The sequence below is a fragment of the Cadophora gregata genome (genome assembly GCF_030347475.1).
Source record: "Cadophora gregata isolate MNR1 chromosome Unknown scaffold_18, whole genome shotgun sequence".
NCBI classification, from domain to species: Eukaryota; Fungi; Ascomycota; class Leotiomycetes; order Helotiales; family Ploettnerulaceae; genus Cadophora; species Cadophora gregata.
The window spans coordinates 690160-702716 of NW_026695941.1; the positions used below are offsets into that span (position 1 = coordinate 690160).

A 12557-nucleotide genomic window follows, 5' to 3' on the forward strand; every position below is an offset into this window, starting at 1 on the left:
CCTTTACGGCAAAGTAACTCCAGAGCTATGCAGTTCTTTCACAAAGCTGTACGAAGACTTGTGATATGATTCTTTACGCTTAAGACAAGTGAGCGTTTGGACCACTTTGCTGCATCTGATCAATCGAGATACACAATGATGAATCGAAGAGCTTGCTGAGAAGCCAAGCCTCGCTTGTGCGTTAGCGTCGTTGCTGTTCCAAAACAATGCAGTGCAGTCTAGGAACATTGAATTCATGAACAATGCGGAGCATGCCGGTGTTCTTTCTATCGGCTCCTTCAACAACTCCATATAATTTCAATCTCTATAGCTTTCTAAAGACACATCACTGGCAATCCCCTAGGATGTCCTCGCTCGTGCCTTCGCCCTGGTGCCATGATCCAGCAATTGCAGGCTTCGGAAGTTCTGATACCGCCTGAGACCAATATAACTTAGGTCTACCAAGGTAAATACTTGTTTTATCAATTATTTCCAAGATAGCGGGATGGCGAACACGTCTTGAATGACATTGCTGTTACGCGATTGCTCAGTCTCAGATTGGCTGCGATGAAGTGGCCAGAAACAGTGCTTGGTCTCATTTCAACTTGGGAAGCTGGGGAGACGTGCAACATCTGATGGAAGGTTTATCAAGCAAATTTACTTATGGTTTGGTGTGGCGTCTCTCTGATCCGTCACGAAGATTGCCGGAAGGTTCTATACCTCCTATTTGCATGTCGTTTCGGCAAAATGTAAAGTGTACCTCTGACATGATGTCCTGCGTAAAACAACGATAGGTCGTTCCGCAGAAGGGATGTTATTTTTTTCTGCTATACTCCTTGCGGATGTTGGTTAGGATTTCGAGAAGTCTGTCTGTGAAGAAGTTGTCCCAAGAAGTCTAAGTAAGCTTCACGTAGCATCCCTGACCCTCGAACAGATACCTCACAGGAGAGCTCTATGAATATCTCTACTATCCTTCAGACTATTCCGAAGAAGGTGTAGATCGCAAATCGTCGAACAACGAATAAAGAAGTACGAATACCAACCAGTGACCTACTTAAGTATGGTACGTTCAAAAACGTACGAAAGACAGCGAAATATTTCAACGTGACTACGACCTTTGCTGAATCAACGTTGACCCACTATCACATGAATTTGCAAAGTCAAAAAGCGAGCTAATTTGAACCCAGGACGGCAGTCTCAATATTTGGACAATCTGCCCGAGGTCAAATAAAAGCCACCCTGCTCCTCCACAGATGAGAAGATTAAAGAGACAAAGAATGTCGAGCAAAAGTGAGAACACGAAAGCAAGGAAAATCTTGCTGAAATTATATTGACAAAACATTAAGTTTGGGATCGAATCTTGGCCGCGTGCTTGACTGGTATCAAGTCATGACAGCTCCATCTATAGGCAATTTTACTATCATCAAGTTATCGTCGCCTTCTGGATCAAAATAAATTCAAGTCGCGCAGTACCATTTGCTGGAGCAGTATCCAGGTTCTGTACTAAATCTCTAAAAGTGGCATTGGCAAACGAGCATATCAAATAGATGCCAATCGTTATCAAACATTATCCAGCGCTTTCCTTGAAATATCTTGCTTCTCCCATAGTATTTTGTTCAGATCAGAGCACTGGGATCGGCACCTGTAGTGACAACCTCATACTCTGTTCCCACAGGATCCAACAACATCATGGAGTTCTCCTGCCCATGCTGTTCCATAGCCAGCTGAGCAGCATTAGCATCTACCATAGTCTGGGAATCTATAGTACTCTCTGCGCCCTCATACCCACCATTCTCAAATCCTCCCGTATCCCCTCCTCCAAGACCACTACCTGTGCTACTATCAAAAGCTGCCGCATCTCCCCCACCAAAATCTCCACCTCCACCTCCACCCCCCGCAGCATCAAACAAACTTCCGTCACTAACAGCATCAACGCCTAGAGCAAGTGCTCCAACAGCGACGATTCCGACTGCAGCTCTAGTGCCCCATTTCATGAGACCAGGTTGTGAGACGCTCAAACGCTTACTTTTGTCCGCGGCGGCTTTGCTGAAGCCGGTGATTTTCTTGCCCATGCTTCCCATGCTGCCCATCATGCCACTAGATGATTTACGGGGTGGCAGCAGAGGGTTGGAGGGAGAAGGCAATGGTGATTGGGGTGCCACAGGAGGTTGGTTTTGGCTTTGATAGTGAGGTTGGTACTGAGCTTGTGAGTTCACTTGGTGCATTTGAGATTGATTCTGAGGTTGTTGGAGCTGTGCTGTTTGCAAATATTGAGTCTGGTTCGGGGATTGGTACTGGTTATGGGATTGTCCTGGATCTTGCTGTTGCTGCGGCGGTCGGGCAGAGTTTGGCCCAGGAGCTTGATATCTGCCTTGAAATTGCTGATTAGTGGAAACCTGAAGCTGAGCCCGGGTATAGGAACGAGATTGCAGCACAGGCATACGTTGAGGAACAGCATCACTCTGCGTCCTTACACGCCGAGGAGGTGGCCCGAAGAAGGAGTTTGCATGAGCAACCTGCTGTGCATATGGATTCTTGACGGGTTCTGGAGGTAGGGCGTAGCCAGGTTGAGGAACGTGGTTTGCTTGTTGGACATTAACTGGCTCTGGTGCGGAAGAATACCGTTGTAAAGAAGGTGGGCTGGGCGAAGGCAGAGTTTGCGCAGGTGGCTGGTAGAGGATACGTGCTGAAACCGGGGTGCCTAGGTAGTTGCGGATGGCAGGCGGAGTTGGGCTTGTGCTGTTATTTTGCTGTTGATAAACGAGCTGGCCTGTGGAATCGGTGTATTGACCTGGTACTGAATCTGCATGATTCTCCTTTGCCTGTTGCGGTGGAGGATTTCGAGATGGCGGGGGCAAGGCAGTGCCTTGAGTAGAGGCGGAAGTTGGCTGGGACGAAACAGGTTGGTTCTGAGTTGGGGAGGGATACTGCTGATGAACAGCTCGTGATGCTTGTGCCAAGTCCTCGGGTTCATGGTTGAGTTGTTGGACATTGGGTGGAGGGGATGGCGGAAACGAGTACTGAGTAAAGGCAGGAGGATCATGACTTGGAGAAGAATATTGTCCAGGAACAGGCGAAGTCATCTGCTGGTAAGGTCTATCCTGCTGAAGGCTTCTAGGCGGTGGTGGAGGAGCATATTGTTGGAAAGACTCCACTGACTGAGCACTTATGCCTTGTTGCTGAACAGGCTGATAAACACCAGGTGTTGCAGCCGAATCACATTGCTGTGTTCCAGAAGAAGGTAGAGGAGGCGTAAGACTGCTGTGTTTCTCTCCATAGCTTACAGGTGATGGAGAAGTCGTGGACTGCTGTGCAGGGTAGCTTGAATCTAGTACATTGGCTGGGATATGTTCAGAAGGTGCATAGTGTTGACCTGCTGCCTGTTGGAACGGCACCGGGTTTCTAGGCGGAGGCGGAGGCGGAGGTGGAAGGTGGTTTAGTACTGGCTGAGGAGGAAGCAACGGAGAGCTGGCAACATTGGGCTGGGAGGTTCGAGGTGCCAGACGATTGTCAGGAAATGCTGGCTGTTCTGGAGACTGAGTTGTTGTAATCGATTGGTACTGTGTAGCAGCTGGTGGAGGAGGGAAATGGGTGGTGTTCGCTGGCTGAGACGAGAAGTTGTGGGCGTTTGGCTGGTTGACCATGGGAGACGTCGGAGTATCGTTGGTGCTCCATGGAGGCTGGGTAGTCTGAGACGGCTGGAGTTGTTGGAGTGGTTGATACAGAGCAGGCGATCCTCCTGGGGCATTCGCCAAACCGGCTTGGTTGTGCTCCAAAGAAAGCGACGCAAAATGTCCACTGAAGTCAAGCTGTTGGTGATACTGGATCGGAATCGGAGTTGGCGTGTGCGCAGGAGTCAGCGGCTTTGCTATCTGAGGAGCCTGATGCTGATGCTGATGCTGATACTGATACGGTCCTGGTACCGTTGGAGGTGGAAGATAGCCATCGGTGGCTTGCGGCAATGGCGCTCGAACACTGGAAGTGTTCGCCTGGACATTCTGCGCAGCCGCTGTAGGAGAGCCCCGACTGGAACGAACAGATCTAGAGTGGGTGCCGACAGCCTTTCTTTGGATCCTCTGGGCAGGAGCTGAAGACGGCGTTTGCGCTTGCGGTTCTGCTTCTGCTTTGATCTGGACACTTTGCGGAGGAGGCGTTGGGACTGCTGGGAGGTACCATCTCCGCTCGCCTGTGCTTGTGTTTACATAGTAACTAAATCGGACCGAGTCAGAGTAAGTACAGTACAGTACAGTACTGTATGTAGGCTTCGCTTCTGTGATCTGCGAGCCTTTCGCCAAAGACATGTATCAATTATCAATTCGGGGCTTACAACTGCTGATGCTCCAAACTCCACTGTGAATTCCAACCTGGCATCGAGCTTGGGTTGCCAGGCGGTGGATCATCCGGGACAACACTCGAGGTCCAGGTCCCATGCATCATGGTGCCAAGAATCGGGGACTGGGACTGGTGGGACTTCGTGTAGGTAAACAAGCTCATATAATTAATGGAACCTTAGCAGACCAGGTGTGGTCTAGGTATCTCTTGACAGCAGTGCTCTTGCATAGATATAGAGACTTTACAGAGCAGTCGAAAATTCTCAACAATCCATTCTCAGAAAATCTCAGGAATAGACCCCCGGAGAAAAAGAACGCCACGAAATGAGTAGGTGACTATTACTGACCAACCTGTGCTGAAGCGAGGGCGGGCTGAAAATGCTTGGACTTGCCAAGTATTGAAACCTCCCAAACGAGATGCTTGCCTGCACCATGCACCATGCACCACCATCCAGACCCCTCTCCTTGACGACCGACGACCTCACAGTCAATTCTCTCTCCACACCAGCTGGCAACGCAACAATAATGGCCAGTAAAACGAGCAGAAACCTCGTCCGTCTACGGCCGCGCCGGCACATTTCCTCCTCACTCTCCTACTCCACCCCGCGAACCTACCATTCCTACGACCACCCACCTCCCCCGGGACCCTTTACCCCAATTGAGACATCCATTCTCTCAGCCTCACTCCCGCATGTCCCGACCCATGGCTTCACGCACACAACACTCGCGCTCGGCGCCAAAGACGCTGGCTACATCGATGCTTCGACGAACTTATTCCCCAAGGGTGCGTTCAGTCTGGTGCATTACCATCTAGTGACGCAAAGATTGGGACTGGCGGACAGGACGCATGTATTCGAACTGGAGGGAGAGGAGAGGCCGATGGGAGTTGGGAGGAAGGTCAAGGCATTAACGTGGGAGCGGTTGATGGCAAATAGGAAGGTTATACACAGGTGGCAGGAGGTATGTTTCAACCGCTCAGGCTCGGTATCTGTGCGATCGATGCGGTTGAACAGAAACCACCACGAACAGAATCAACTTTGACATAAACCAGGCGTTGGCACTCATGGCGCAGCCTTCCAATCTCCCAACCGCCATTTCCGAGCTCTCCTCCCTAGCAGACGAGATCTGGTTCATTGCAGGCGACAAATCAGTTAATTCGAGCTGGTATACGAAGAGGGCTTCACTGTCTACGATATATGCTGCTACGGACCTGTTTATGACGACGGACAAGAGTCCGGATTTTATGAAGACGAGGACGTTTTTGGACAGGCGGTTTGCAGATGCAGAAATCATAGGAAAAGCTACAGGTAGTGTAGGGCAGTGGATGGGGTTTACAGCACAGGCTGGCTTGAATGTGCTAAGGAGTAAAGGTGTAAGAATATGAGAGGGTATTAGAGGACTGGACTGTAGAATATGTATGATTATACATCTAACCTTGTACACTATAAATTTCGGAAGAGGTGGCCGCCGGTTCCACCTTTCAAAGGACCTGCCCCATGCCTGAACGCCCAGCGACAAACCAGGTAGATCCCCCTCCCTCCATTGGTTCGGACTATTGTAGTACACTCTATTTACAGAAGCAACCAGCTCTAGTCATCTAAGCATCTCATCTATCTTTTTCTGCTTTTCTCGAGGATCGGTCAACCTATATAGGATTAGCTATTTGCCTGCTTTCATGGCCGTAAACAAGAAACCCAATCGAACTCACTTGATCATGTTTACGTCAGCGTCTGCATCCATTCCAGCTCCCAAGGCCTTTGGGGTGATGAGGATGAATTGCCGGCCAACTGATTTACGGGCAGCCGATATCTATTCAAGATCAGCATCTGGGGATTGCTCACGGAATTTAGAGGTACTTACAATCATCCTTGTGCTGACGTCTCTGTTCACATCATCCATGAAGACATCAAATTCATCCAGGCATCTAAGAGGTGCACCCATCGCTTCCCACAAGGATAGGAGAAGGCAAATAGAAGAGAACGATTTCTCTCCGCCGGAGAGTGTTTTGGTTTGCCGTCCTTTGGAGCTCTTGTTAGTGTCGTCTGGCTGGACTACAACATCAAGCAACTTGTTGGCATGATCGATAACAAGAGTTCCGCGGAAGGCTCTCTCACTGAGCAAGTAGCTGAAGTTGATACGAGACCGAGCAGATATCCACTTTTGGAATGCTCGGTACTGCTGAAGACGAAGCATGAATGATTGCTTCAGAAGCTGCAAAAGCTCTTCAAGCTCCTTCCTGTTGGAGACAGCAGCGGAGAATATGGCCTTGGCATCAATTGCTTCTTGCTGAATCTCTTCATCAGTCCCACCTTGTCTTCTTCTAGCATCCTCAAGCTGCTTCTTCTTCGTCTCATAGATTCGCCCCAGGCCTGTTTCGGTGTCACCAGGTTCGAGTGTAACTCTCGCACAAATCTTCATGGCATCTTTGGTAAACTCAGCCACTGTTTCATTCTGCGTGGCAACCCTTCGCTCCGCCTCCTCTTTCTTCTCTTGGTACATCTCGACTTCTTCCAGAGCACGGTTTTTCTGTGTCAGCTCGAGCTTACGAGCTTGCTCCTGATTCCTAATTTTGTTCTGAATCTTCTGCATCTTGGTATCAAATTCCACGAGACGCTCCTTGATGGCATCAAGCGCTCGTTTCTTCTCGGTTGCGGCTGCATTGAGGCTATTTTTCTCCAGCACGGAGTCGCCATAGTTTTTCTCTTGCAATCTGAGACCTTCTTCCGCCGGTTCCAGGTCCTGCTTAAGTCCATCAAGCTTGCCATCGTCCCCTTGCAAATTATCAATCTCGCTCTGTAGGCTATCCACTCTGTGTGCTGCTCTCTGGCTGGCGACTTTGAGCTGCTGGTTGTCTCTCTTATTCTGCTGAATGGCGTCCTTACATTTGCTAACCTCGCCTTTTTGCCGCTCATACACCTGAGTACGGGCCTTCAGTTCTGCATCCAGGGATTGTACTGTTTCCTTTTGGAGGTTGATCTGGCTGTCGGTGTCTGTTTGCATGCGTGCTCTTCCTCTCGGGGGATAAACAGGACTGATGTCTCTACCGCCACCTCCAACTAAAGCTACCCTATGACCCCAGTCCGGTCTGCTGTCGTGCATAGCAAAACAGTTTTTGACATTCCGTGGTCTTGGGCCTTCATACATGATCCTGATAGCCTCAGTTCGACTGGCCACTAGTAACGTTTGTTCAATAGCATGTCCAATGATTAGTTGTCGCTTGACCGCCTCATTGTTGATGTTGAGAACTCTGAGAATCGTATCATACTAGAGATGAATAGTTAGTGCGATTATGTACTGGGGCATTTAACCACTTAATTGCCAACGTCTCGGCATGTATGTTGCGGCAGAGACGGGTTGTCTTTTGGAAGGAAGCACATACCTGAGGATCCGGCTCATGATTGGTAGTGTCGAGGGGTTGAAAATTGCCGATAGAGACCGGACAAAACATCATTTTCTGTCGTTTCTGGAGCCGTTGTTAGCTGTATTCACGCCACAAGGAAGAAGTTTATGGTTTATAAACATGAGAAATGAGCTAGATCCACCACGCCTTGAACTTAGCTTACCAAATGGTCTTTGAGTCTCAAGGAGTCTGCCTTAGAAGTGACAATGAACCCATTCAGAGCATTGCCTAACGTCGATTCGATCACATTGCTCCATTTCGGCTGTAGAAGCTGTATGTGTAGGCCCAGAGGACCGATTGGCTTTTCGCGGAAAGCCCGGTCTGCTTGAATTGCTCTCAACAAGGTGGGCATATTCTTATCAAATCCCGCCATGCGGTCGCCACGATTTGAGCCCAAAGAACTTAGTCGGGCTTTCGCGCTTTTCAACTCCTCTGTCTTAGCTCGTAGAGGTGACTCTAGCTTCGACATTTCAGCTTGTGCTTCTTTAAGATGTTCTTCCAGTCTAGGTTTGTCCTCTTCATTTTGTGAGAGATTCGTTCTGGCATCTTCGGCGGCCTGCTGAGCAACGGCAAGCTCCTCGATTTTCTTGTCTTGTGCTCCACCATGAGCTGCATGCAGACGGGCCTGCTCAGCCGTGATTTCCGCCTTGATGCCCTTGACCATGTCCTTTGCGTCCTTGAGAGCCGCAACGACGCTCTTTTGCTGGATGTGGAATTTGGCGACCTCTTTGGAAGCTTCCTCGTGGGCGTGGCGAGCAGCATCCTCTTCTTCCGTCACTGGCCCTCTCTCTTCTTCGAGACGTGTCTCGACCTCTTTGGTACGTTGTATGGCTTCATCAATCCCATCAAGGGCGGCTCCCCTGACTTCGGCATTCCGCTGAGCATCGACAATCTGTTGCTGAGAATCGGCAACTTTCTGGTCAAGGTCGGCCAAAATCTTCTCTTGTTCAGCCACTTGCACCCAAGCGAGCTTCTTCCTAAGTCTTTTCAGCTCGATTTTGACACCATCATACTTGCGCACAGTTTCCGCTCTTTGAATAGCAGCATCGGTTCTTTTTTTTAGGGCATTCAAGTCTCCTTTCGAATCGTGTAGCCTAGTCTCGATTTGATCACAAGTATCAGAGATTATCTTGTAGTCCCTGTCGAGAGCCTCGAGCTGAACACCCTCCACGAAGAATTTGTATTTCATGGCCGGGGTCGAAGCGGTGATAAATGACTTGGCAGCATCCTGTGTCAGCACATTCATAGGATTGTCGACTTGGAGTTGGTAGTATTCCACGATATCCTCAACATCTCCTTTCTTAGTTGAGATGAGCTTATTCAGCTCGGTCTTGAGCTTGAAGCTACTGCTCCCAGACCTTGAGAAATGACGCTCAATAATGATCTTCTTCCCATAAAGATCCGGTTGGTATGCATCAATGCCTTCATTCTTCAGCTCGATGATCAAAGAAGCTTGCTCTCTGCCGCTCTTGATAAGTGCCTTCAAACTCGCTCCACGATTGGTTGCTGCGGTCTTGCCCCCCAAGCACAACGTGATGGCTGTAAGGACGGCACTCTTTCCACTGCCATTCATACCGACAACGAAATTGATCAGAGGTCCTAGTGGAACAACGAGATTGTCGTGGCACATGAAGTTCCTGCAAGTGATCTTCTGAATAATCGCGTTGTCGGCAGCACGATTGTCGCCTGTCTTCGTGCCCATTTTCTTAGCCATAAATCTCTTCCGTTCCTTCGCGTCATCCGCCTTGGTGTTATTGAGATGTATGAAGCCATTATCCCGCTGGGTTTCGTACTGTGTGCTGGCAGGAAGGGCTGGCGCATCGTCGGCGGCGAGCAGTTCGTCGTCGGAATCGTCATCACTCGAGGATGGAGAAGGACTCCGGCTTGGTGCATCCCGGGGTTTCGAGGTGTTTGATAGACGTGCTTTCTTGTTGCTCTGGGCAAATTTCAGCAAGCAATAATTGTATTCTCAGGGTCAAACTCACGCCATCTTGTCGAAGTGCGGAGCTGGCGCTTTCCACTGATGTGATCTCCTCATCATTTTCTGTTCTAGCCCTCTTTTGCGGAGCCATATTGGCGCTTGGGTATTGAAATTGGATCCGATTATTCTCGAGGCCAGCCCGTGTTGAGGCTCAGCGAATAAGATAAATGATTCCGAGGTGTTGTACAGTTGTCCGTGGGTGCCTGTTCTACACGTCCAAGTCTTGGGCGGACGCGACAAAGCACGCTACTGCACCTGATTAAGGTTTGACGCGCTCGACTGTTTTGGGGATGAGAATCCAAGGTGAACAAACTCTCAAGTCTTTCGCCATGGTTTCCAGAGATCCACAACTACTCGATCATTCACCCGTCAAACCTCGACGTAACGCAACTTGTGCTTTTTGGGTTCACGGATACCTACCACATTGATTGAAGGTAAAGCACGTGCTCCATAACGATCAAAGTCTTTGGAGGTTTGTTTTCTCGGCAACCTTCCCGCCAGGATGGAAGCGAACAGCGCCAATTGAAATGTTGAAGTGCTGCTAGGGTACGGGTCTTAGACTCCATTGCAGGTATAGACTTTGCAACTGACTAAAATTTATGAACAGGACCAGCTACGGGGTGTCTCTGTTCAAAGAGTCCTTCATCGTAAGGACTTTGAAATCAAGCATAGCCCATCCTGCAGTATCAGACCACAATACTGAAATCCCTTCAATCCTCGTCACACTGCGATAACTAAGAGACAGAGTTTTCATTCGTTTTAAATACCTTCTCACATCCAAGGCTCAAGTGGGCGGCGCGGGCAGTTCGTTTGTCCATGCGCTATGTCTGAAACTTTTTGTTTGAATCTGGTCTATTTCTTCCAACGACTTCTCATGTGGTAGATTCTTCCGCGGCTTTCAAGGCCACTGTGAACCTCGACGTCAGATCCTCTGCATCCTCCAAACCAACACTAATACGGATCAAGTCGCCCGGAACTCCAAATTTGGCCGCCCAGTCAAGCTCCAGGAAATGCGCAAGAATGACATAAGGAGATACCAGGGTGAAATTGGTTCCCAAACTTGGTCCTTTCGCAGTCTCGAGGCGGTCGTAGAAGGCTATCGCTTGCTCCGTCTTCTTGAATGTCAAAGAAAGTAGCCCACCATATCCACCGTTCTGAGTACGACATGCATCGTAAAACTGCCTCGACGGGTTGCATTTGGGGTAGTATACATCCTGGACCAAGTTGTGTGCTCGTAGGATCTCGCAAATCAATTCAGCATTTCCATTGATTTTCTCGATCCTGGATACGAAGTGGCGGCTGTTACGCTCCATAAAGATTGCATCTTCTGCCCAACAATTGTCCTCGTACTCGACTTCAGCAACCTTTTTCATTGCTTCGTAGTATCGACCTCGAGGGTTCAATATGGTGCTGCCTCCCATAACATTGCATTCCCCTGAGAATATCTTGGTCAAACTGCTAACCACCACATCTGCGTAAGGTAGAACATGAACGTTGATAAAATTTCCGATGGTTTCATCCACGACCACCCCGAAATCGTATTCGTCGGCCAACTTCCGAATTCGTTGAAGATCTGGACACTTCAACATTGGATTTCCTGGAAACTCGCAAAATAGTGCAAGAAATCGCTCTCCCGACTTTAGTCGAGATTCGAGGTCATCAAGGTCTTCTGACTCCCCATTTCCGTAGAAAACGCAGCCTGGGCCAAACTTTTCCAAGATCTTCAACGTATCAACGTAAGGAAAGCCGAAGGCAATGCTCTTCATCTGTCCTCTGGCTTCCAGCATCATACGATGAGCATGGAAGATAGAGTTCATTCCACATGGATAAAGATAGACATCGCTCTCTGAGATGTCAGCCATCCCACGGCTATTATAGCCCATACATGGACCTGGTGTTGCGGACAGGTCGACCTCTCCTATGAGAGAACCTGCAATACGACGTCGGATCGCAGACTTGGCGTTGTCAACAAATGACACATCAAGATTACGACCGAAACGTTCTTCCAAGAACTGCGAGCTCTCGCGGTTCTCAGAAGATCCGTTCGGCGCAGAATCACTAGGTCCATTGGTAACATCTGTTCCGTTTTGTTGTGCTTTGGGCGGTGTTTTATCAATGGATCCTTTCTGGTATCGTTTTGGCCCTTTGTGGAAGCCATTGGCGAGGGGTTGAAGAACAGACTTCTCCACCAAAATTCCTTCCTGGAAAAGTCCGTGGCAGAACTCAGCGCGTCTGCTCTGAACGCCATCGCCTGAATGCTGCCAGTACTGTTTGGCAAGGGGAAAGAAATCTTTGGGATATATGACAGCGGATATGGCTGGTGAGAGCTTCTTAAGCATCTCTGAATCTGTCCGACTCACGTCCAGCACAAGATCAACTACACGGATCCGTTCGGCAGATATTGATGAATCTCTTGAGTGCATGAAGTCCACACATCTCCTAGCAGTCCTAGTGGATGGGAACAGCATTGCTTGTTCACCAGGAATGCCGAACTTCGTGACAATATCCTCAGCAAAGGCGGCAATGAGCTTATGGATGAAAAACCTGAGTCACGAGACACAAGTCAGTGACACTGGGGAAGGTCTTTTGAGGAGTTGGAGTTCATTACCGAGGGTAGCCTGTCACCAACTTGCTCAAAACTCTTTCTTGGCCCTCTTCATAGCCAATGTTGTCGCTCCATTTGGGGAGGGAAACACTTGTCGCCTGTATTCAGAGTTAGATATTGACTCACATGTACAGTCGAAAATGATGCGTGCGGGATGAAATGGATGGACTTACATGAGGCGTCAGCGCTGGAAGCGACTCCCCTAGTTCAATGACCGACATATCGTAGAGAAATACGAACGGAAAGACCGCGCCTAATTGA

The 12557-nt window shown here is 49.1% G+C and overlaps 4 protein-coding genes across 4 annotated transcripts; 1 reads left to right on the top strand and 3 right to left on the bottom strand.

The window, feature by feature from the left end:
* Positions 1-1595: 1595 nt before the first annotated feature.
* On the bottom strand, positions 1596-4416 carry ONS95_006647 (uncharacterized protein; the record flags this gene model as incomplete). Its single annotated transcript, XM_058500116.1, has 2 exons — positions 1596-4188; positions 4307-4416. 2 exons carry the CDS (start codon positions 4414-4416, stop codon positions 1596-1598), a joined length of 2703 nt encoding a protein of 900 aa, XP_058349951.1.
* A 326-nt stretch (positions 4417-4742) lies between these two features.
* Positions 4743-5694, top strand: COQ9 (Ubiquinone biosynthesis protein coq9, mitochondrial; the record flags this gene model as incomplete). Its single annotated transcript, XM_058500117.1, has 2 exons — positions 4743-5270; positions 5362-5694. The coding sequence occupies 2 exons, from the start codon at positions 4743-4745 to the stop codon at positions 5692-5694; spliced, it is 861 nt and encodes a 286-aa protein (XP_058349952.1).
* Positions 5695-5903: 209 nt separating this feature from the next.
* Positions 5904-9782, bottom strand: SMC6 (Structural maintenance of chromosomes protein 6; the record flags this gene model as incomplete). Its single annotated transcript, XM_058500118.1, has 6 exons — positions 5904-5955; positions 6019-6119; positions 6171-7574; positions 7690-7773; positions 7874-9646; positions 9696-9782. 6 exons carry the CDS (start codon positions 9780-9782, stop codon positions 5904-5906), a joined length of 3501 nt encoding a protein of 1166 aa, XP_058349953.1.
* A 781-nt stretch (positions 9783-10563) lies between these two features.
* Positions 10564-12517, bottom strand: ONS95_006650 (uncharacterized protein; the record flags this gene model as incomplete). The annotated part of the gene is made up of 3 exons (XM_058500119.1): positions 10564-12235; positions 12300-12394; positions 12470-12517. 3 exons carry the CDS (start codon positions 12515-12517, stop codon positions 10564-10566), a joined length of 1815 nt encoding a protein of 604 aa, XP_058349954.1.
* Between the last annotated feature and the right edge of the window lie 40 nt (positions 12518-12557).